This window comes from Pituophis catenifer, unplaced genomic scaffold, assembly GCF_029215685.1.
Source record: "Pituophis catenifer annectens isolate HBS135680 unplaced genomic scaffold, rPitCat1.0.hap2 SCAF_3, whole genome shotgun sequence".
Classification (NCBI taxonomy): Eukaryota; Metazoa; Chordata; class Lepidosauria; order Squamata; family Colubridae; genus Pituophis; species Pituophis catenifer.
Genome location: NW_027256883.1, coordinates 94,023,220 through 94,049,601, shown reverse-complemented (window position 1 = coordinate 94,049,601; position 26,382 = coordinate 94,023,220). Strand labels below are relative to the sequence as shown.

Below are 26,382 nucleotides of genomic sequence, written 5' to 3'. Positions count from 1 at the left end.
CAGGCAAGTAGCTGCAGCTGGGAAGTGGGGAAGGGAGTGGATGAGTGGCCTGGAAATTGTCATTGAACATTAAAAATATGACCGCAGCAGTCCGGTAACACTGAAGCAGTCGTAACTTTCCCAAATTTCATTCCCTTGGGAAAAATACCGTGTTTCCCCAAAAATAAGACTGGGTCTTATTTTCTTTTGACCCCCCGAAAAAACAAATAGGGCTTCTTTTCAGGAAGGTCTTATTTCCCCCCCCCCCCAATGTACCAGTATGAGGCAGGGGAGCGGCCCCTTGTGCCAGCTTCCTGAAGGGTCGCAGCAGGCCATCCCATGGCCATGCTTTGTGGATGCCGCTCAGGCCGCCATCTTCTGTAAATGTGGTAATCAGCCCCCCCCACCTGCAGATCTTCCTTTCAAAGAGGAGTTTCACCTTGATGAAGAGGCAGCTGGAGGCAACATTTTTCCTGCCTATCCTCCTTTTCTCAGTCTGTGCTGCCCCACATAGAGCCAATAAGAGAGCTGTAGCGCCCGCCAGGGCCTGAAGAGTGCTGGACTCAGCATAGCTGTAAGCCCGATGCCGCAGTACTGAATAGGCATGCAGGCCAGTGCTCAGCAGCCCAAAGGCGACAGCCCCTAGGAGCACTCTGCAGGCCTCTCAAACCCTCTGCGCATCCTGTTTTTGGCCTCCCAAACCCTCCACTTGTCACGGTTTTGCCCTCCCCAGCCCTTAGAAGGCCTCCCAGACCATCTTTGCATTCCATTTTTGTGAAAAATGGCCCCCTTTTTGGCCTTCCAAACCCTCCACATATCACATTTTTGCCCTCCCCAACCTCCAGGAGCAGTCTGCAGGCCTCCCAAACTCTCTGTGCATCCCGTTTTTGCGAAAAACAGGCCTGTTTTTAGCAAAAACTGGACATGGGGCGGGGTTTCGGGAGGCCAAAAGTGGCTGTATTCTGTGTATAAGACGCACTAACATTTCCACCCTCTTTTGGGGGGGAGTGCGTCTTATACTCCGAAAAGTACGGTATAAAGAATTACATTAATTCCTGAATAATAGTGAGTATATATAAACAATGTAATTTTTAAACAAAAGCAGGAAATTCAAAAGATAAAATAGAAAAAAGCTGTCATTAAGCCATAATACAAGAAAATTATTTATAATATGTATTGAGAAAGTGTGGTTTAGAAAATTTGCTGAGAAGGGTTAATGGGAAAATAGAACAATGATACACTAAATGAGACTATGAGCATGGGATTGAAGATAGGACTTAAAGCAGACCCTGCACTTGCGGCAATACACTAGGAGGAGGAGGAAGAGGAGGAGGAGGAGGAGGAAGAAGAAGGAGAAGAGGAAGAAGAAGAAGATTGAAGATAGGACTTTAGGTTTGCTAAAGAATAATAGAGGAAGAAATAGCTAACTTGAATTGATATGAAGTTCTGGTACTAAATGCTCTGTTTTTATTAAATTCTATCTTTTCCTGTTCTGGTTTAAAAATAAATGTTGATTATTCCACTTTATGCACTAGTTTCTTCTTAAAATGACATATCACAGATCTGACATTATGAAACATTAATTTCATTATTAATTCCCTCTTTTTCCTTGCTTGAATTGAGGCGAATTGCTGTTGCTTTTAATCTTTCTGTAGCAGTGCACACTTAAAACCATGCTGCCTGAGAATTTTATCTCAGGAATGTTAAAATATTTGTACATTTTGTGTTGGTTACTTAGACCACTTAAATATCCTTTTACACAAAAGGCAAATGTTCTGGATTATGGCCATTGACAATTTATATTTGTGTTCCACCATTCTCTACAATCATGAGGGTTTTTTATGTTGAAATAAACAGTTTTTACCTTTTCCCTTAACCATTAGATCAGTGCAATCTCCTGTACCGCTGCTGCGTGATCTGACACAGAATTCTGCTATAAGGTAAATTATAAATTCAGATTATAGTGTACCATCTTTTACCAATCCTGGTTTATCATCTAATTGTGTCACAGATAGGTAGAAAAGAAAATAGAGGTGATCCCCTTATATTACAGGCTTTTGGTGTTTTGGGTTCACAATCAACTGAAATGTTAAACCTTAGAATATAATTTGCCTTCTGTTCACTAATTATGATTTCACTTCCATAAATTCCTTTGCTAGTCTCATATGTGGATGGTGATTAGAGATCTATCTCTGTCTTTATCTTATCATCTAGAACTTCATAATCCTGCTTCATATTTATTTACATTCTGTATTCCCCATAATATTACACTAGTGAATCCGATGAAATAACATGAATGATTCTAAGAGAATCTATATAAGAGTTCGTTAATTATAATCCATAGATCATTCACTTCATTATTTAGTTCATGTCAGGAGACATACACAATTCTGTGACTCGTGTAGAAATAGATCGTTGCCTCCTGAATGATTTGGTAATTTTTTTCTGTCATCCTCTGTCAAAGGAAATCTATTGTGGGACTGAAGTGTGTGCCTTCCATTTTAATTGCAAAAACAATGTTTTTCTGAATCCATAGGAAAAAACAATTCCTTTCTTCTTTGAGATGACAAGTCTTAAACAAAGTTTATTCAGACAAAATAACCCTTTAGTCTTTGCTTGCCTCCCGCAGTAATCCTTTGGTGGGAAGAAAAATGGCTGCCAGGATCAGATTGCCAAGGGATCAGGCTGCCAACAGGCTGTTCTCATGAAGAATGTTAGGTAGACACTAGAAGCTGGGTTCCCTCTTATGCATTCAGAGGTGTCAGAATAGCTTCGGGCTGCCTTTGATATGAAAGAAGATCCTGGCTTTTCCCTTCCAGCTTTTGGGAAGAAAAGGCAGTGAAAATTGTAGATGGCCAGAGCAATTCCACAGAGCAGTTCAAGGGTGCATGTAAATCTAGTGGGTTGTTCTTGCTTATACTATACTTGCCCCATGTAGCATTTGCTGTCTTGTCCTTCTAAATCAGAAGGGTGGTGAACAAAGCAAATAATCTCAACCAGGATACTAAATGATTTCCCAACTCTCAACAGATTCCATTGCTTCTCAGTTCATGTTCCTAAACTCAAATCTGGTCACAGGATGATTCGACTTATAACGGCAACAACTTATAACCAAAATTCTGGATTCAATCATGTCCAGAATTTTGGCTTACAAGTTGAGGATTACCAGTACTTCTCCCCCAAAGTAATTTGTGGCCATACAGCCCTCAGTGATTATTATAATCTCATTTTCTTTTTTAATTTTTTTTTGCCAAAATTAGGGAATTAGAATTCCCCATTCTCTATCATATGCAAAAGAAAAAAATATTCTAATAATAACTCTGCTGGAATAGCAAACAGAGGCAGAAAGATAATATGTTTGTATAGTTCCCACTTTTAATAGGGCATCCTGTCTTCCACCGTTATTCTTACTTTTTCAGTTGCCTGAATTTTTTTAATCTAAGTTTTTATTATTATTATTATTTATTAATTAAATTTCTATACCACCCTTCTCCAAAAAGGACTCAGGGCGGTGCACAGCCAAAGTAAAAACAGAGCATACAGAATTTAAAAACAGTATTAAAATAATTAAATATTTTGGCCGTAAATTAAAACAACCCAATTTAAAATCAATTTAAAATTAAACTCAAGCCAGCCCAGCTAGTTGAAATAAATAAGTTTTCAGGGCCCGACGAAAAATCCGGAGGTCTGTTATTGTACATAACTCTGGGGGAAGGTTGTTCCAGAGGGTGGGCGCCGTCACAGAGAAGGCTCTCCCCCTGGGGGTCGCCAGCCGACATTGTCTGGCGGACGGCACCCTGAGGAGGCCCACTCTGTGCGAGCGTACTGGCCGGTGGGAGGCTATTGGTGGCAGAAGGCGGTCTCGTAAGTACCCCGGCCCTAAGCCATGGAGCGCTTTAAAGGTGGTCACCAACACCTTGAAGCGCACCCGGAAGACCACCAGGAGCCAGTGCAGCTCGCGCAGGAGAGGTGTCACATGGGAGCGCCTCGTCGCCCCCATAATCCCCCGTGCGGCCGCGTTCTGGACCACCTGGAACCTCCGGGTGCACCCCAGGGGGAGCCCCATGTAGAGAGCGTTGCAGTAGTCCAGGCGGGAAGTGACTAGTGCCTGAGTGACTGTGCGTAGAGAGTCCCAATCTAGAAAGGGACGCAACTGGCGTATCAGGCGAACCTGATAAAAAGCCGCCCTGGCCACGGCCGTCAAATGGTCTTCTAAAGACAGCCGTGCGTCCAGGAGGACGCCCAAGTTACGAGCCCTCTCCGTGGGGGCGAGTGATTCACCCCCAATAGCCAGCGATGGCGTCAGCTGGCTATATCAGGACGCTGGAAGCCACAGCAACTCGGTCTTGGAGGGGTTGAGTCGGAGCCTGTTTCTCCCCATCCAGGCCCGCACGGCCTCCAGGCACTGGGACATCACTTCAAGGGCATCGTTGGGGTGGAGATGTACAGCTGGGTGTCATCAGCATACTGATGGAACTCCACCCCGAAGCCACGGATGATCTCACCCAGCGGCTTTACATAAATGTTGAACAAGCAAGGTGCCTCGGGGTCGACCGCTGCCCCCCCGTCAACACAGATTGCGACCGGTCAGAGAGGTAGGAGGAGAACCACCGCAGAACGGTGCCGCCTACCCCCAACCCCGCCAACCGGTGCAACATGATACCATGGTCGATGGTATCAAAAGCCGCTGAGAGGTCTAACAGGACCACGATAGAGGAGCAACCCTATCCCGAGCCCTCCAGAGATCATCCACCAACACGACCAATGCCTTTTCCGTGCTGTGCCCAGGCCGGAAGCCGGACTGGAGCGGATCTAGATAGACAGCTTCATCCAGGTACCGGGGAAGCTGTTGCGCTACCACACTCTCAACAACCTTCGCAACGAAGCGAAGGTTGGAGACTGGACTTGATGACAAGTTGTACATTGTTACAGTGATAATTGTTCCATCTTCTCTAGAACAAGAGGAGTTAATTCTTTCCTGCCAGGCACAACCTCAAGTGACCAAAAACACCTTCTGTATTAAGTCCAACTCTCATTCTGAACTGATTATAGGATACTATAATTATGTTTTTTTTAATGGATTGAACAACTTTTCTGCTAGTGTGGACCATATGTTGGTACTTTTTTTTATCTGCCCTGATGCTGCAGTAAATGGTGCTCTCACACAAACAGGCACATCTGTTACAGCATTTTCCTGCAATCTCCCAAAATATAGACTATATAATATAGTCTCAGTTTATCCTGTATTTTGAAGGATTGGTAAATGACAAGACAAAGAAACCCACTTGTTTTATTTTATTCAGATTATATTGTAAGTATATAAAAACAAATAAAAAGAGTGTATATTAAATGAAACATGCAAACATTAAAGTAAGTTTAAAGGCATATGTTACCAATCCTCCACAGATGTGTTCTGTAGTTTGAGAGGGTATATCAGAGAGCTGATTAATTTTTTGAGGCTTTTTACCTTTTGACTCAAAAATGGCATGCTTCATTAATTTCAAATTATTAGATCCATAAAATATAAACCAAGTCTTATTGCTGTGCGCACCCAAGAACTTTTTATGATGGGGATTAGTTCCTTCTCTTGGATTTACCTAATCCTTTATAGCATCCCTATTTTTCCAGGCTTTTGGTGAGGGGCTGAGGAAAGGTTCTTAAATAGCAGAAGATTATATCTCCAAATTGTGACACATTTAGAAGATAATATTAAAAAAATGGAGTTGTGTGCTATGGGTAGCCAATCCCTGTTTTACACACACACACACACACACACACACACACACACACACACACACACACACGATAGTACTTCTGGATCACCTGAAAAATGCATGTACTAACTAGATTACTTGCTATTTGATGACTCATATTCAATTTGCAAAGATGTTGGCATTTTTAAAGGATGGCATTTCCCCCCTAAATTTTTCAAAATGCGCGCATTTTTATGAACCAATATTTGACCTAAAATATTCTAAGATTGATCCTGGTGGATTCCTTAAATTATATTCTTGTTTGTGTTTCTACATATTCCTTTCACATTTTTGCTTTAAAAGAAATCTGTAACAGATTTTTCTTATTTCACCAGCCCATCTGTTTTAAGGTCAGAATCCTTGGGAAATAAGCTTAAGAAATAGGTCCATTTTAGATCCTTGTATCTGTTGGGTCTGCCAATATGAGAAGATCTCTGAGATGAAGACTATGTATGTGCTGTAAAATTTCTCTGCATGCAATTGAATGAAAAGTCAGAGAAAGAATCTGCATGGAATTAAATATTAGTCTATGGCATTTTACACACCTTATTTGAGGTGTTGTCCACTGATAAACATCTTGGATTTGCTTGCAAAATAAGGAGCAAGTAAAGCAGATTGATAGGACACATTTGTCTCTGCTTTGACTGGCCTGACTTGATTTCTTATTAATTTGGTTAAATGTTTATCTTAAAAAGGAATGAAATAATGAGAACTGTTCATAGAGCTGGGCTATTGGTCTTATTAAAACTTCACAATTGTTTCAAAAAATTTTTGTTCCCAGTATCAACTTTAAAGATCCACAATACCAAGACGACTATATTTTTAAGGCAGTTGTATTATCTGGAGCAAAGTAAGTATGTCTTTTTGAAAATATTTCTGAACCATTTACTATATAATAGAATGTAGATAACTATAGTATGTTGAAGTTTGGACCAGATGACTCTGGTCTCTTCCATTGTCCAGACACATATTATACTAAATAATTTTGTCTTAACAATCAGAAAACCTGCAGCTGTTCTGAAGCCAGGTGACTGGGAGAAATCTAATAATGATGGCAGGTCTTGGAAGCCACAGCTTGGCTTTAATCGTGATAGGAGACAGGTTCACTTGGACCAGTCAGCATTCAGAACATTAGGGTAAGTAGTTATGAGCTTTATTGATCATTAATTAGTATTATGCATCTACATTTATTTACTCATACAGGTAGTCCTCAACTTACAACAGCTTGTTTAGTGACAATTCAACCTTTACTATGACACTGAAAAAAGTGAGACTTATAGCCACTTTTCACTCTTATAACCATTGCAACATCCCCATGGTCAAAAGATCAAAATTCAGACGCTTGGCAACTGACTCATATTTATGATCATTGCAGTGTCCCAGGGTCATGTGATCCCATTTTGCGATCTTGTGACAAGCAAAGTTAATGGGGAAGCCAGATTCACTTAACAATCGTGTTACTAATTTCCTAACTGCAATGGTTCATTTAACATCAGTGGCAAGACATTTTGTAAAATGGGGCAAAACTCATTTAACAAATGTCTCACTTAGCAACAGAAATTTTGGGCTCAATTGTAAACCGAGGACTATCTGTATTTAGCAAGGAAACCATACAGAGATGTTTATGTATTGAAATAACTTGATGCATTTTGGTGAGTAGATTAAGAGTGTTAGAACATTTTATGTTGAATAAATGGTAAAAATATGAATGTTTTTGGTGTTTTGTGTTATTTTTAGTGAAAAATAGGTCCACAAGATGTAGCTGTAGTAATCATTTTGGGTGATTTTAGCAATAGCCCTGAGACTTATATACTGTTCCATACTGCTTTACAGCACTCTCTGAGCGGTTTATAATGTCATCATATTGCCCCCAACAATCTGTGTCCTCATTTTACCAACCTCAGAAGGATGGAAGGCTGAATCAACCTTGAGCAGATCAGGATCAAACTCCAGGCTGTGGGTTAGTTTGCAATACTAACCACTACGCCATCACCATGATTTTACATTAGGAATTAAACAAATTTCATGGGAGAAAGAATATCAATAACAATTAGTAATGTAATCTTCAGTATTGAAAAATTATAAGTACCCATCATGGCGGAAAACTACATGGAGAAAGTTACATCTATTAATAAGCAAAATTTAGCCACTATTGGTATAGAATAGACTAGATAGATCCTTAATTTGGTCTAATAAGGTTCTCATATTTCTACAAAACAAAAAACTTTGATTTTCTCTTTGAAAAATAAGCATATTCTTTGAATCCCCCCAAGTATTCTCAAATTTGAAATATTTTAGCACTAACTCTGCTCTTGCCTTGTTTTTTCTTTGGTTTCCTAAGATTTTTATCGGGCTGCTTGATGCAAAGGAGCATTTCAAATCATCTTGTGTATGTGTGAAAAGCAAGCCCCCACCCTGTAGTTTTCTAGGAAATTTGTTATATGGCTCTTTATAATGTGCTTATTTACTTATTCCTATTAATGGCAAAATGCTCCCAAGATGATACTGTATTTATGTGTCAGAGTTTGTTTGCATGATATGTGAACCTATTCCATGAAAAGAACCATGATTTACAACCATCATGGATAACTTGAAGGCAAAAACAGAAACAAATGAGTGATGAATCATGCCCCCAAAATTCACTATCCTTTGAAATACCTATCGTTGTATTTTTTATAAGTTAGTAAAGTAACTTAAATCAAGGTTTAGACTTTAGTGTGCTCTGTAGTCTTTTTTCATTCAATAGGACAAATGGAATCATGAATTCTTTCTCCCCTAAGTAGAGTCATATATAATCTTAGTTATATGGATTATTATACTGTATTTACATAATCTTATTTTCTTCCAGTTACTCTGGAAGACTTTATAAAATCAGTGTGCATATATTTTAATATGCAGAAAGCTGCTTACATAAGATTGGTTTTCCCTTGTGATGGACATGCATAATGCATATGTCTATGATTAGATTTATATCCTGCCTTTACTATGCTCAAGGCACAGGGTCTCCATTCATTTTATCCCAACAACAGCAAATCCATGAGGTAGGAGCTGAGAGGGAGGACTGGCCAAAAATCATCCAGTGAGAATTCATAGTTAAAACTGGACTGGATCTTCCTGGCTCTAATCCATCACAATATCAGTTCTACATGACTCAAAATTAATATATTTCTATGTCCATAATATCTCTGTTTGACCAGAGCTTTAGGAATGTACGTTTTTGCTGTTCTGAAACGCAGGCCTCCTGCTTCATGGAATAATGTGGAGGTGAGTTTCCTTTGGATTCATTTATTTCCTAGAAAATTAATACTTGCTTTTGTTTTTCTTCCCTACATTATAGACATGCAATGTCAAGGGACAGAGGACAATCAGGAAGTGGAGTATACAGTAATATTGGCCCCCCTGGGGCTTACAATCAAGGAAACACGTATAGACCATTGCTAGGCAGACCACAGCATCAGATTCCCAAATTGCTGTCAAGTAAGTTTTTTTTTTCATTTGCCTTGTCATTTTCTTTGTTGAATAAAACATTTTTGCTGATGTCATAGACATAATAGTAGCTTTTTGTTCTTGAGTCTGTTTAAGCTATTTAAAAGCATTTCTTCATAGAAGAGCTTCTCTTCTGTTAGGGATGAGTAGATTATCTAAGAATTATCCCATTCAATTGAAGCACAAATTCATATGTGGCCCCAGATCTTATGTTTTCCAACTCCATATTTTAAATAAGGGTGGTAATCTAACCCAGCCAAATTTAGAAGTGGCATTGCACCTTTTTGTTACCAGTGGGCACATAGCAAATTTTGAGTTAATATAGATGCTATCAGAAAATGGATCTGGTGGCATACATATCTCTCCCCATTAATAGGGAAATAATTTTCACAAGAAATTGGCTATGTTCACCGAATTCATTTGGTTGCATTCACTCAGCATGCTAAACTTGCTTAATATTAGTCAAGGTTTTTTTAATGGCAGCTGTTGTATGAACCTAGCCCTTTTGGTGTTTGGGGTATTTAATATTTCAGAGGGATTGTGTCTACATCTTTGGTGCTTCCCTAAAGAAACTATGTTCCCAGGAAAATATATATGAGATAAAGAAGTACCAACAAGGTCTTCCTCCTGAAGTTTATTTTGTCTCCATAAGACATGAAAAGAGCTATAATATTCTTGTTCTAGAATGATTCTACAGTAAACGTGATCTTATATTTCATCCTACTTGATGATGCAACAGTACCTCCCTCTCATTCTTGATAGCTGCTGATACCTTGAAAGGAAACTTACAGTTCCATGAAAGATCATAGAATGGTACAAAATAAGCTAATGTGAGGTCCTTGGTGCTCTCTGAACTTGCTGGTTTCATTGCAGACATTTCATTACCAAACTAGGTAACATAATCAGTACTAAAAAACAGTAGGGTTTGTGCTCTTATTTTTATATATTATTGGCTTGCCCTGTCAGTGTTGCCGGGAGTATTCTTGATGGTTCCTTGTTTGGCTGTTATTAACTATTACCTTATTTGTCTGTATTGGTAGTTGTTTGATTGGGGTATTGTTTACTTCTTAACTATTGGTCTAAGCCAGGGGTGTCAAACTCAATTTCATTGAGGACCGCATCAGGATCGTGTTTGATCTAGAGGGGGCGTGATTGGCATGACATCACTCGTCGGGGCGCCTGTGGTGGCCTGAGAGCTCTGCCAGCAAAAACGGGCTCCCAAGCTCCGCTTTTGGCTTCAACGACATCCTGCAACCCTCTGCCAGTGAAATTGGAGCTCAGGAGGGCCACCTTTTGCTGGCAGAGGCATCACAGGCTGGTTCTTTGCTATTTCCAGGGCAACCCCGCGGGCCAGTTCTAAGCACCCCACGGGCCAGATTTGGCCTGCGGATCTTGAATTTGACACCCCTTGTCTAAGCGATTGTGATTTGGCTAAGAGTTGTCCAAATATTTCTGTTGCTTCAGGTCTGAGTTTCATATTTTGGGATAAACGTGTATGGAAAGTATGCTGATCAGGTTCAGATTAGTGCTTACTCGGGTTGGACTACTGAAACAGCAAGATGCATGTTTTTTGTCATACCCTGCAACTGACTTTTCTGTGTCAGCACTATGGACTGCTAACCAAGATAACAAGCTGGATTTTTGCTTAGTGTAGCAGTAGCAAAGCTTAAGTAGAACTTTTAGAGGAAACGAATCCTTTTTTACCAGGATCTTAAGACAACAAGTACAAATGCAATCACACCCTTGGCAGAGGTTGAGTCCGGGAATCCAATAAACAAGCAACAAATTGAAAGAAAAAGAAAAGAGACATGGTGAGGCAAAATCCAAACATCACATGACACAACAAGGTGAACACAAAAATGCCAGGACTTGAAAAGTTGTTCTCAGCATTTTGTCCCAGAGAGGAAAGCCAATAAGTAAGACAAGCCAAACTGAGCCTTCATGCAGATGCTTAGCTGGGATACAGGATTCCTTCAACTTGATTCTCCTGCCAGTCTGCTTTTTGGCCAGTCTGCCTGATCTGTGATGGTTAGCTATCTATTGTACCTTTCAAGCTGGTCTCTGTTTAGGATTGGAGTGGTGGGGGGAAAGGGGAGGGCTGAACCTCAGAATCTAAGAGGTTATCAATGGGTGCATGCAAGAAATCAGTGGGCTTGCTAGATCTGCCTCAGAGAGAGAAGAGCTCTTGGCTACAGCACTGCTGCAGTCACCCTTCAGGACTAATTGCCCCTGGCGCTCCTTCCTCTTCTGCCTAATCCAAAAACAGGTCCAGCGAGGACACAGATGCAGTTCAAGCTATTATTTCTTTTTTTACTTAATTATTTTATGCATTTTTGTTGCTTCCCTTTGAGAGCAATATAAGTATATTGTATCTCAGTCTGAACCTTACATAACTTTCCTGCGCACAATTTTCCATGGCGGGAGAGGTGGGAGAGTGGTGTTAAATGGAAAGAAGAAGAATCCACCCTTTCAGATCATTCTCAAATTTTGAAAGTCAGCATTGTAGTCATTGGGGCTGTGGGTAAACTGAAAAAAGGCTTTAGGGCAGCAGATCGGCCATTCTGTAAAGAAATGTCAATAAAAATAAGCAAGTGTATTCTAGACAACCAAATTTGCAGTGATTAGTCTTAAACTCTACAATTCCTAGTAACGCTATTGAAAACCGGAATTGTATACCTATACAATATTTGTTCATGTATCTTTGGGAAGGGAATGTTTATTTGAGAAATCATGTTAAAGATATTTGTTGATTTTACTGGCTTGTCAAGATGCAGCTCAAAACCTATTTGTAAAAAAGATTCAATTCCACTTCACATTTGGTTTTCTTTTTTTAAAAGCCGTAATGTGTTTTTATAAGTGAATCAGTATTAAAATATGGCAAAGTAATGTCGTTTCAGCTTCGGCTGTCTCGGTTAGCAATGAAGGTTGGTAGCATTCCATGATTTGATATTGATGTGCCGATTTTCAGTTGATGAATAATTATATGCTGATAGCTTCTAAGAGTCAAGTGGAGTCTGGAAGCACTATGTGAATACAGGCTTGGTTTTTGCTATCTTGAGTATGATTGTATTACTTTGATCTCAGTCAGAAACTTGTCAATTAACCAGCTTTCTATTAATCAAGCAGGGGTGGGGGTGGGCAGAGCATTTTTAAATTGGTAAACATGAAATCTTTGATTGCCATACTGATTGCACAAGTTGTCTCTTGAGCTGCTACTAGAAAGAGCAGTTTAAATCTCAGCACAGTTCAAGGAATTGCTTACATTTTATGCACCAATGAATTCCTTAGGTCCATTTTTTTTACCATGAGCTGTATTATGGGTCTGCATTTCTCACTTTTATGTTTCCTTCTATTTTCTTTTCCAGCTGTAATGAATTGGGTATTAATTATTTTCCATTATTATCATTATTTTCTCATTATATATTTTTTCAACTGGGAACTATATTTAAGTGTTGTCTTTTAATGTGGAATTGTATATTTCATACTAGATATTTTCAGAAGAAAATGTACTCTACTAGGATATGCAACTTCTGATGCTTTGCATAGTATTCTGAGGGCTGCATTACGAAAATGGGTGGGACAGCTTTTGTTTTTTTATTTTAATTTTTTTCCTTTTTTTCCTTCCCGAAAATGGATTTTGTTTAGAATTGGGGATCAATTTTGGAATAAATTCTAGAAATGAAATGCCTTGTGAGTGTGATAGTCATTGCTCTGCCATGTTTTCCTTATGAAGATGCTATTAATTACCATATAAGTAAACTTAAATCTGATTTTCAAATATCTACAAGGGAGTAATGAGAAATACTCTACAAAGGTAAATTGTTTTGCCTGTTGAGCATAAATTATTTTGATCAAATAATACACAAAGTGGGAATTGCTATTATTGAAAATTGAACTAGACTCCGTTTCATCCTGCAAAGATAAGTTGCAGTCATCTCTGCTCTGCATGCACTTCTCTCAAGTACTTCCATAAAAGCCTTCTTGTTCAGGTCAGATCATTCAGATATAAGCCTTCTAGAATATAGAAGCTCAGGTTTTTTTCCAGAGATTCCATGTTTTTAAAGTTTCAATTAACAAAGACAGTGTGACATTGTAGAAATCACTAGGCCCCAAGGTCCTTGAATATTAACAATTTAATGGGTGTAATAAAGTAGTCCTTGACTTACAACCACAACTGACTCCCAAAATTTCCATTGTTAAACAAGGCAGTTAAGTGAGATTTACCTCATTTTATGACCTTTTTGGCCACCGTTGTTCAGCAAATAACTGCACTTGTTAAGTGAATTGTGCGGTCATTAAGCAAATCTGGCATCCCCCATTGACGTTGTTTGTCAGACGCCATCTGGGAAGGTTACAAATGGTGATTATATGACCACCACCCCCCCAGGACAGTGTAACTGTCATAAATACATTTAATAGCCCAGCTTGTTAATGTGATATTCTTCTCATATAATTTTGTTGTATATTTGTAGTACAGGTAGTTCTCAACTTATGGCCATAATTGAGCCCAAAATTTATGTTGGTAAGCAAGATATTTGTTAAGTGAATTTTGCTCCATTTTATGACCTTTCTTGCCAAAGTTGTTAAGTGTATCACTGCTGTTGTTAAATTAGCAACACAATTGTTAAGTGAATCTGGCTTCCCCATTGACTTTGCTTGTCAGAAGGTCAAAAAGGGGATCACATGAGCCTGGGACACTGCAGCTGTTATAAATATGAACTGGTTGCCAAGCATATGAATTTTGTTCATATGACCATGGGGATGCTACAGTGGTTGTAAGAGTGCAAATGGTCATAAGTTACTTTTTTCTGTGCCGTTGTAACTCCGAATGGTTACTATACAAAAGATTGTAATTCGAGGACTACTTGTAAAAGAAAAGTTTAAGAAGATAGTGGCTAGGCGTTGGGATAGCTGAAATGCTTTGTGTTATTAGCAATAGTTCATTTAAATGATGATACTCAGCTGTACCTCTCCACCCCAGACCATCCCAACAATGCCTTGGAAGTGATGTCCCAGTGCCTGGAGGCCGTGCGGGTCTGGATGGGGAGAAACAGGCTTCGACTCAACCCTTCCAAGACCGAGTGGCTGTGGCTGCCGGCGTCCCAGTATAGCCAGCTGGTGCCATCGCTGGTTATTGGGGGCGAATCATTGGCCCCCACAGAAAGGGCCCGCAATTTGGGCGTCCTCCTGGACGCACGGCTGTCTTTAGAAGAGCATATGACAGCCGTGGCCAGGGGGGCTTTCTATCAGGTTCGCCTGATACGCCAGTTGTGCCCCTTTCTGGATCGGGACTCCCTACGCACAGTCACTCAAGCACTCGTCACTTCTCGTCTGGACTATTGTAACGCTCTCTACATGGGGCTCCCCTTGGGGTGCACCCGGAGGCTCCAACTGGTGCAGAATGCGGCCGCGTGGGGGATTATGGGAGCGACGGGGCGCTCCCATGTGACTCCTGCGCGAGCTGCATTGGCTTCCGGTGGACTTCCGGGTGCGCTTCAAGGTGTTGGTGATCACCTTTAAAGCGCTCCATGGCTTAGGGCCGAGGTACTTACGGGACCGCCTTCTGCCACCAATTGCCTCCCACTGGCCAGTTTGCTCCCACAGAAAGGGCCTCCTCAGGGTGCCGTCGGCCAGACAATGTCGGCTGGCGACCCCCAGGGGGAGAGCCTTCTCTGTGGTGGCACCTACCCTTTGGAACAATCTACCCCCAGAGATACGAGTGATCCCAGACCTCCGGACTTTTCGTCGGGCCCTTAAAACCTACTTTTTTCAGTTAGCTGGGCTGTCCTGATTTTATGGTTGGTTTTAAAATTTGATATTGATTTTAATTGAAATGTTTTAAATTATGGGCCAAATTTTATTTAATTATTTTAAATCTATTTTAACTTTTGTGTATGAATGTTTTATATTTGGCTGTTCATCGCCCTGAGTCCGGAAGGAGAAGGGCGGTATAGAAATCTGAAAAAAAAAATAAAAAAAATAATAAAAAAAAATAATAAAATAATAAAATAAAATAAAATAAAATAAAATAAAATAAAATAAAATAAAATAAAATAAAATAAAATAAAATAAAATAAAATAAATAAAATAAAATAAAATAAAATAAAATAAAATAAAATAAAATAAAATAAAAAATATATACCTTAACCCTTTGCTGCATAGTTTGTTTGTTTTTTTTAGTATGGATTAAAATATGTTTACTTATTATCTTATTATATAGCTTCCCCAAACAAAAAACAGGATGGACAATAAGGGATTAAGTGGACAATACCAGCCACATAGGCCACAACATAACCATTTAAACAATCATTGTCATTTGTCATCAGGATACAATATAGTAATGTAACCTTTAGGTAGTAGTTCTTAACAATAAGACTTGCTTACCATTAAATAATGTGCTTTTACATTGTTTTTAAATTTTATATGTGCTTTATCTTTTGGATGTTCACCGCCCTGAGTCCTTCGGGAGTAGGGTGGTATATAAATTCAAAATAAAGTAAAGTAAAATATAAGTAACAGTTTTCATTGATCACTGTTGCTTTGGTAGGGAGTTTATTTTGTTATATTTGTGGCTGTTGGATCTGGATTGGAAAGCTACAAGAGCAATAGGCTCCAAAGAGTTAAAAACCAAGTCAAATATTTATTATGATTATAAACCAGCATAAACAAAGAGTTAGAATTTTCTAGAGGTTATCCAGATTTCTAAAGTCCACATGATACCCCTATTATGCCATTGCTTGTATTTAATGTTTACACTGTTAATATTTTAAATTTAAATGTAATGCTAATGTTTAGTTTGATTTAATGTTACATTGTTTGTTTTGTTTATAGATCTTAGGCCCCAAGATTCCTGGCAAGCTCCTACACCTCTATTTCAACAACCACCACAAAGATTTGACAGGTATGATGAAATATGTATTCTGCAAAATATATTTTAGGTTTTAAATAACTATTTTCCTTTATGATATTTGGAAAATTTGGGGTAAATTATAATTTCATCTTTCCTATTTTCTTGTTCTTAGTGGTCATGGTTTCTTGTCTAGTTTTTTTTTGTTGTGGAAATTTTCTAAAGGAAAACCTTTTCCATGAATATATCAGAAATTTAACTTTGACGGGATGTAGCATTCTTCATATTTGGTCCCTATTTTGTTGAAACTTTTACAGCACTGAATTTCAGCACAGGCAGCTCAGACCTGCATTAGGTTCTGGGCAGGCTAAACAAATTTCTTTTTAGTAGAATTGTGGAACCTAATGAGGCATAACTAATGGTGGTCCACTTTTATCATGTCTGTTAGAACCAGAGTATTAGCACAGACCAGCCATTGATTCTTGCTACAGACCTCTTGAAGTCCTAATCAGCTTCTTTGGTACAGCTTTTTCAGGCCTGACAAGTCTATTGTAGGGCTGTGTCACTATAGGTCAGTAGTTATTAGTTGCTACTGAAAACAGTTTCTTTAACTACTTAAGACTGAACTGAATTAAATACAGGAGGGACTCTGGGGAGGATTAAGGAATCTGCAGTCCAATAAGTACCATGGAACAGAGAGAATGTGACATGGTTTGATAATAAGGGATGTCTTGTATATGTGTCCTTCGGTGAGAAGCTGAATGTGTGTCCTTAAAACCAGATATCCTGGAATTTGCAGAAAAATTCATCAATAATTTATATCTATAGTGTAGAATAAGATTGTACGTTTAAAATTATTGCTAATTTGAACATATTTTCACACATTGTTCCATTGTGAAAGAAAAGAAGTCATAACAAAATATATTGCTTTGCTTCCCAATGAATTCATTACAATTTTTATTATATTCAGTGAATTCTAAATTTAATTTTTCTGTATGATAAGGCAATATAATATTTCTAAACTGGAATGTCTTCATCAGTAAACTGAATCCAAGAAATACTAGTGCTCTGATGCTTCCATTGTGAGTTTCTTTGTGACAAGATTAATCTTTTCTTCAGCTTTTTTATATTTAACAAAGAAAAAATATGTCTTGACTTGAGTAAAATTAGGGTAAGCAGGTAAAATATAGAGGAAATGACACGATTAAGATTTTGATTTTATACAAAGAGAGTAGTATTGTTTTGTTTGGGGAGCTTGTTTATTTGTTCATATGTTAACTATATTGCATATATTCATGACAGGAAGGTCTCTGTATCTCTCAGGATAATTAATTTTAAATTATATATTAAACTCATATATTAGTTTATATAATTTTCAGAATCTTTATTTCAGCAGTTTCCCTCCTATCTACCTACCAAAAACTTTTTAAAGAGATATTTTTTTAAAGAAGAAAAAGTATATGTTGTACTCTTTCAAATAATAGTGGGGGTAATGTATTTAAGAAAGTGGTGGTTAATAACAGAAGACAAATGCCTCAATGATAAAAACAATAATATAAAAGTGTACAAGTATTATATTTTAGATTTTGTTTCCATTTATTATGGATGCCATTTTGAACATGGAAATTCCAGAACAATGGGGGTGGAATATTCCAAAATATGATATTTCTTGTATATTCTCTAGGTTGAGACTGCATGATATTGATGGGTCAAATGTATATATCCATAGTCTTCTCTTTAAAAAAAAAAAAACACTTCGTAAACAATCCCAGATGCAGCAGATGGACATCAGTAATTTCAGTTTAGTCAGTACTTGGATGGGAAACATGAGGAAAGAATTGTAGGGTAGAAATATAATACATAATATTTCATGAAGTAGTGGTATTTTGGCTGCTTATTAAATTATTTCTATTATTGGACTTCTTATATAATCAGTTGCAATATCTTTAATTAGATGTTTTAAAGAAAATACATCAAGCATAAAACGAGACAAAAAGAATAAAATACAGATTAATTAACAAGAGGTTTAGAAATATTATGGACATTATAGCTTTCCAGTGTATCATTAGCTGGTTGTAAATCATTGAATATATTGTATTGTTTTAAAGGACTAAGAATATTAAACTTTGGCTATAATGAAATATCAAGAACCTTGGTCAACACAGTATAATTCATATTGTAAAATTATGAGCTATAATAAATTCAATCCAAATTACTAAGAACCTATTCTGATGTAGATAAGCTTGTAAAATTGAAATACAGATTCTCTGTATCTGACATATACCATAATTCAACTCAAACTAGAAGCAATTATTATACAGGTAGTCCTTGATTTGTGACCAGTTACCAAGTCTTCAAAGTTCTGACAGATCTACCTGGCGGGAGAATAATTATGCCCTGGATTCTAAGTTCTGAAGGTCACATGACCATTCTTTAGGTGCTTAACAAACAGGTCACACTTATGTGTCCTGGCGTCACATGATTGCGTTTTATGACAGTTTTGCCAAACTGTCATAAAACTTTTACTTCCAGTTTTCGACAAAAGCATGCTCATAGGGAACTATTGGTTCACTTAATAACCACAGTGTTCACTTAACAACCATGGATTCAATTAAAGATTGTAGTGATTCACTTAACAATCACCACAAAAAGTCTTTAAAAGTGGATCAGTCACATGATCAACCTATTTTACGACAGTCAAAAGTTAACATCTGCGATGTGCAGGTTCCATTATGGTCTTAATGCAAGGATTACCTGTACTATAATGTAATTCATAGATACATTTCCAAAATTTTGGTTTCTCTATGCAGTATTATTTCAGAGCGGGGTGACATTTTTATGGCTTAATTATAGATCTATGAATACACTGAGGTCAAATACAATTATATTCATTGTTGCTTTTGGTTGCTATAGGTAAGACAATTGTAACTTGATGGATCTTCAGTTGGATCGAGTACCAATTTATTATATAAAACATATTTTAGAAAAAAAGTCATCATAGGTCAGGAAACAATCCATGTTTCCAAGCTCACTACTAAGTGGGACTTTTTAGTTTTTTGGATTCACTTAGAAGGAACTGCCTTGAAACACATGAGAGCACAGCTATTTCATTCAACGCCTGAAATACCTATTTCTAGGGAGGCTTCCCCTACAGTTGAGCAGCCCTGGAGACGGATGCAACTTCTTTAATGCGATGCTGTATTTGGGCTGCCATTTCATTCTGAAGCATCTCTTCTGGACTGAATCTGACCCATTCTACAGCTTTGCTCCTGAGCACTCACCACTTCGTAGAGCAATAATCCATGCCTGCTCACGGTGGAAAATATCACCGGTAGTTATCACTGCTAATCAGTGACCCAGGAGAATAAAGTCCCTTGTTAATGGGCATGCACTGTTGGGATATTGGAATTAGAGCACAAGGATTTTACTTCAACTGGCTTCTCCTTGGTGAAAGAAGCAAAAAGGCATAGAACAGTTTAGAATACTTCTCAGTTCTTTAATGGAAACACAGACTACAAGCTAACTTTGTTTCCTCCCACATTTCAAACCTACTTCCAGGATGGTTTGTGTAAAAACAGGAGACAGAATTTGGAATTTGTTCTATCGATTTCATCCATCATTCACTAACAGGGTGATGTCATTGGATTCAGTCTGTTGTAAAGCTGTCTTTGATTCACCAAACAAAAAAGAGTTATTTGAAGTTTTAGTCATCTAGTTTTATACAGGTCCACAAGGAACTTTAAAAAATATTAACTCATTCTTATACCACATGTAGGTAATTTCTTACAAATTAAATTATGACCCCAAATAGCAATTGTTTGAGTTTATTCACACTGATTAACTCTTATCTCAGGTTGTTCTTGGTGTTAATCTGTTTTTCTGAGGTTTGTATATGTGTGTTTTTCTAATAAGTCATATTTGTGCTTATACACCTGTTGATCTGGACACTTGAATCATTTCTTGTTAGCAATTTAGTATAGTATTCTCAGTGATAATAGACATTGCATTTGTGTTCCCATATAAACTATAGAGCAAATGTTGGTCTGTCTATGCCAATTAGTGCTTATGTTGCTAGGTCACTGGTCAATTGAAACTGGCATCAATAGAACTTAAAAAGGTTTCTTTCTGATCAGACCTCCTGACATATCGAGTAAAATAATAGAGGTGCGTAGAGATAACAGCTAATACTCTTACCTTGGATTCAAACTACTCAGCAGTAGGAATTCATTTACAACCTGCAATTAATTAGAAAGAATGTATTCTTAATTGTGGTCTGAATGTCCACAGAATAAAGCTTTACTATTCCACTTGCTTATTCTTGATATATGTTTTTTTGTGATAATGTGACTTATCCTAAATCGATGCTTCAGATCACTGCATAGACACATGTTAAAAAGTCAATAATGGATGGTTCCTATTGTCTTTAAGAACTGGGTGTATGAAAGATTTTTAAATCCTTATGTTTGTTGCTAATTTATATGTGAAAGTGAAAAACATACCATAATATAGAATATTTCATTTTTTCTGTATTCACTTCACATTCTATTAATAAGGAGTGACCTTATTCTAATGAACTAAAAAGTCTCCAAAATGTTTGAATAAATTAGCTATACGCTAATCAGAACTGAAAAATGCAGCCAACTTTAATTATTTGCAAAACTTGTTTTCCAATAAATACAAATAATTACACTGCATAGCATATATCATCTCCACCTCTATTTTTGCCCCTTTTAGGAATTCTGGAGCCACTCCTCTTCTTGCCTGGAACCGCATGCCCCATTCCCAGGGATCACCATATCAGCAAAGTCAATATCAAGGTCCAGGGGGTCCAGGGGGACTCATGAATTACCCACAAAGGCCCAGTGATCAGAGGGAACGTGGAAGACAGGTAATTTTTAAAAAGTGTGATTTCTGTGTGGCCCCCTAAAGGGATAGGATAAGAAATACTTTGAAAAGCGACATCTCAATTCTTCACAATGATAGGATGTGATGTTACCTTCCTGTATATAATATAAGGCCATATTAGGTATGTTAAATGTTTAGTATTTTACAAGATGCTTCAAAAATCTAATGAATTAGTGATTTTATAATAAGCCAGACAAACTTACCTATCATTAAAGTCATGTTAGTTACTGAGATATGGTTACTGTGACTGTTTCATCTTTATCATTTCATAATTATCTTTTGATTGATGAATTAAGAATCTACTTGAATGAATCTGCCATTCCAAAATATAATATCAACTACTAGAAAAATAACTTGGGTGATAGAACCAGTTTACAACTGGCAGTCTGATTTTGAGGAGTAATCATTTCATACCAAAGACTATGCATAAGATGCCTCCTTTTTTGTCTTTGCCTTTAAAGTACTATTAACAGAATTTGATCACTCAGGATGGTATACCAGTAATGTTAAAATGAGCACTGGTATAAATTTGGCCCCGTTTTTCTAGACTTGGCTTCCTCCTCCTACTATTGCTGTCATGCATGGGGGTGAAGCTATTGCAGAATGTGTCAGTGTTCAGCTTATTCATCTGTTCAATCAGGTTTGTTAAATCTGTTATGCCTCCAAGGATAGCTTTTTATTTATCTACTAGACAACACAAGTCCTGTTGATCCCTCATTTCAGAGATATTTCCTTACCTAAATAAAGAAACAGAATGACTAAGGGAGGGCAAAAAAGCAGTGGGAGCAGGAACAACTTCTGACTTCCTACTGACTTTCCGATTGAGTTTCCCTGTGGGAGTCTGGCAGGAAACATAGGAAATCTTCCTTTCCCTTTCCAGCAGATAGATAAGTTCTGCTGCTATGTGGGGGAAGGAACAAGGGATCGCATGACTGGCTGGAAAACTCTCACTGAATGTTTAAAATGAAGATCACATGATCACAGCAGCAGCCAGTAGCACTGAAGCTGCCACAGCTTCCCCAAGTTTCATTTCCTCAGAAGTCATAGGTCCCAGATATGGGTCACATTTTGCAAGTTAACCCACTTAAGATACCTTGGTTCAAAAATTGTTGCCCTATGATGTACCATTTCACTCTGTTAAAAGTCATGACAATGAGAATTTTAGTAGTATGTAGATAGATGATGGAACTACAAATCAAAACTATGCAGCCAATCCTTAGTAAGCAAATGGATAAAACAAGGTCTCTGATACTAAAAAGTTTTAATGCTAATAGGACTGTAAGCTTCATAAGACAAATATTGATTAACCAGAAACTCTCTGATAACTATTACACTTCTTTGTACTTCTCTTTGATAAGGAAGGAATATGATTATCCAGTTACATATCACACACACACACATTGCCACAAGTCAGATAACATTCTTGTTGAAAACCAAACCTTTCCTAATTATTTCAAGGCAAGTATCAATGGAAAATTATAAATTTTAGAATATGGATAAAACCCTGTGCAGCATTTAGATTTATTTATTTTGTTTACCCTGTTTTCGCCCTTCCCAGATGCATAGAGAGGATCTGGAGCCAGGTAAGAAAGAAAAACAGGCCTACTGGGCCATCACATGGCAGAAGCGGAGGGGGGGTTGCGCGTGCATGTGCAGGGCAGGGCGCATAGAATTATGGTGTGGGCACGCACGCGGAAACCTTCCCCCCCCTTCCTGGCACGCGATGGCAAAAAGGTTAGCCATCACTGTCATAGGGTATTATGTGGAAAAAAAATGGAGGAGTGCCAGGTACTCCACCATAATGTCCTGGAGGAAAATACTGTATAAATCTCAATAATGCTAAGTGTGATGTGGTGGCTAAAGTACTGGACTAAGGAGGAGGAGAATCCAGGTCTAGTCCTCCCTTAGGCACAGAAGCCAGATAGGCGACTTTGGGCTTGTCACTCTGTATTACTCCTAGACTGGGAAGTTGAAAAACATCTATCACCCTGCACTAGACCAGAGTGGTAGGTTGTGATTCATAACCTTCAATGAAGAGGGCTTCATTTTGCAAAGAATTGATTTGGACTGGGTTGGCAGCAGCTGCCATGAACTTGTTTAACATTTTTGTTACAAAGCTGAAAACCATTTTACTTCCGCTTCACACTGAATTTAATAGTATTTATAACAGCAGGCAACCAGAAATTAATAGCAGCATAAAAGACCTTCAACCTTTCCCTTCCTGCTGGATTTGGTTCTTAAACGTTTATTTCTTGAAACGTTTTCCTAATATGGATCCATGTAGCTAAATTTAGGATAAATTCTTTCCACTACCAGTTGTAGATAGTTTATGTTCATTTTGTAATCATTATCTCATAATTAAAATTGCACAGTCTGAAAGAAAAATGTATTTCTAATCTTGATCCCCCCCTGCTCACTTTATCCATTAACGCTTCATTACTAGCATTCAAATTTAGTAATCTAGTGATATCTCTGCCTCTGCATGTGTTCATTACCAGGATGACTACATGGAAGTACAAGCATATCAGCAATTTCTGCCTGTATTGACATCTCATAGTCAATACAGCACCTATTGAAATTGTAGCAAACTGTTGACAAGCTATCCATGCATTCGGTAGAGATTTCTTAACCAGTTATAAATATGATGACTTTCCAAGTATTTAATAATTTCTTCTGTCACAGCTAAAATTATGATTTATGGGCAACTTTTGGGGAAAACTTCTAATGAAGGCTGCATATAACAGTGAGGCTTAGTTTACTTGGACTTAGAAAAATATATCTAAGAGAGGATATAAGGTTAATGTTGGGAGAATTAATTAAATTGCGTTTAATTAATCTTTGGAATTCACTACCAGTAGATGTTGATCAGGTTAAAATCTGGATTAGGCAAATTTACCAAGGATAATAAGATTATTACTGGCTATTTATCATGATGCTAAACATTGCCTCCAGAACCAGATGCTGTAAACTTAATAATTGCTATTGCTGGAAGAAGCTAGTAAGAACGTTTGGACTTTTCAAGATATTCATAGGCTTTATATAGGCATTTAGAACAGGATACTAGATTACATTAGACTGGTCCAATGCAGCTTTGCATTCTTATATGCTTATTTTGAATCAAACTTTCATTCTAAACTCCAAATAATGCAAAAGGTCAAAAACACAGTTTAAATATCTGGCAGCTAACTAAATGTTATGAATGTTACATTTAACATGCACTGTAAGATAAATTATTTATCCTGTTTTTGTTTGTATTTGCCACAGATTTTTAACTAAATGAAAAAAGAAGCTCCAAATGTGGAGTTGATTGATTTAATGAGACTAGACAAGCAAAGATCAGCGAATTTAAAATTAATTTATAGCAGCCTTGGAAAGGGTGCTTTATGGCCTGTAAAGTTCTTCCAGGAATGGTAACAGTGTTCCCCCCCCCCCCTCCAGATCACAAGACTACATTTCAGGCACAGTGCAACTGGCTTGTATGTATGACTGGTGGCAGGATGCATGGTCACATGACTGCAGTTTGCAACTTTTTTGCTAGTTTCCGGTTGAGTTTCCTTTGGGAATCTGGAATATATTTCATTATTTATTTATTAAACAAATTTATATGGCCACCCAACTCACACATAGGTGATTCCAGGCAGCTTACATTAAAAATCACAACATAAAACCCATAAAAAAACCAATCCAGTTTCCAGCAAAAAAAAGTCTATTGAAGAAAATGAATTAACATAGCCATGTAATTCAGACTTAAGACATGATTCACTTAACAACAACCATAAAAATGGTAAAAAAAAAATCAGGTTCAATCACACGGTTGCTTTGGTTTACAACCACAACTTAAATCAAACTCCAGTCCCAGTTTTGGTTGTAAATCAAAAACCTCTTGTATAAACAACATACTTATCATATAGGTAGTCCTTGCGTCATGACAATTCATTCAACAACTGTTCTAACTTGCAATGAAGGTAAATGAATGGTACTTACAACCAGTCCTTGGACTTCTAGCCTTTGCAGCATGCCTGTGGTCATGTGTCCACAATCCAGGCACTTGGCTCCTATCTCACAATTATATCACAATGTCCTGCAGTCACATGGTTGCCATTTGCAAATTTCTTTGCCAGCCTTCAACAAAGTCAATGGGAAAGTTTGCAGGAGGATGCAAATGACAACCATGTGATTGCAGGACATTCTGGTTTATTGATCTGCAGTGATTCATTTAATGACAGCAACTGGGAGTGCTGGAATTGCCTTCATGAAGCAGTGCTGTCACATGATATAGCGCTTTATGACCATGTCACTTAGCAATGGCAATAGTTGACATCAACTGAAGACATCTGTATTTCCTTGTCTTTGTTTGTTGGATTATACAATAATAAATATTTGGATGGGGGTGTCACTTTTGGGTAAAAGTTGGGAATTAATAAATAATACTGTATTATTTATTTTTGCAGAGTTATGGAAGACCTTACCCTTTGCCACCCTCGTCTGGAAGATACAACTGGAATTAGGCTTCTGCCACTTTCCACTCTTGTTTTTATAATCATATAGATCACCTGGATAATTTTTGGGTGGATAAGTTTTCTTTTTAAGATGTGTACCTTTTTACCAGTAAGATTTGATATTATGGCTGTGTTGATTTACAATTGTACTTCAGAATAGGAGCAAATGTTCTGATCTGATGTAGCAAGAGTACAGGTCTGTCTTTACCTAGAGTAGAGACTTTATTACATTATATTGCCAATGCTGTTCACATCAGGGTTTCCATTAGCGCACACACCAGAGAATGCATTGTTAAGAAAAATAGCATTGGAAACATACATACAAATTATGTAACTGTAGACCTTGTCTTGGAAAGCTTTAGCACAAGAGTTAAAGACTTCATCGGTATTTCTTTTAAAATGCTTCATTTTAATTTCTTCCTTTAAAAAATGATTATTGAATTTCCCAAGTAAATATTTCAGCTTTTATAGCATCATGTTGTTTATTTCATATTGTAGCATTAAAAAGAATAGGAATTCTTAGGTGTAGCTCAATCAAGATTGTATTTTATCAGTTTACATGAAAAAATATGAATTGGTGAATTTTATACACAATTTTATGTACTTTTTTGTCTCCAGTCAAGAGCAGTGCGTGTGAGCCTTAAGTTTATCTAAATCTTACCTTGCTTAATGACATTTATACTGCATGTATATATACAAATACAAAGGTGAACAATATGTGGTTACCCATATATTGATGAATTACTATTCCAATAACTATAGCTACATGGCCAATACTAAAGAAGGTATTGTTTCTGCAAATATCTGAAATTCCTGTTTGTCCACTAAACGTTACCCAAAACATCAAGGCACACTATTAGTTACACATATACACTTCTTTCAATAAAAAGTTTCTTGGCAGAACTACAGAGAG

General features: G+C 37.6%; 1 protein-coding gene across 1 annotated transcript in view; it reads left to right on the top strand.

Moving 5' to 3' along the window:
• Window positions 1–26,063, top strand: part of XRN2 (5'-3' exoribonuclease 2) — an 83,224-nt gene extending 57,161 nt beyond the window's left edge. Inside the window, exons 24-30 of the mRNA XM_070940795.1 lie at window positions 1,863–1,919; window positions 6,514–6,582; window positions 6,734–6,868; window positions 9,070–9,209; window positions 16,050–16,119; window positions 20,800–20,953; window positions 25,422–26,063. Coding sequence (XP_070796896.1) covers window positions 1,863–1,919; window positions 6,514–6,582; window positions 6,734–6,868; window positions 9,070–9,209; window positions 16,050–16,119; window positions 20,800–20,953; window positions 25,422–25,478 — 682 coding nt within the window. The 3' untranslated portion in view covers window positions 25,479–26,063. The remainder of the gene's footprint in view (window positions 1–1,862; window positions 1,920–6,513; window positions 6,583–6,733; window positions 6,869–9,069; window positions 9,210–16,049; window positions 16,120–20,799; window positions 20,954–25,421) is intronic.
• Window positions 26,064–26,382: the final 319 nt, after the last annotated feature.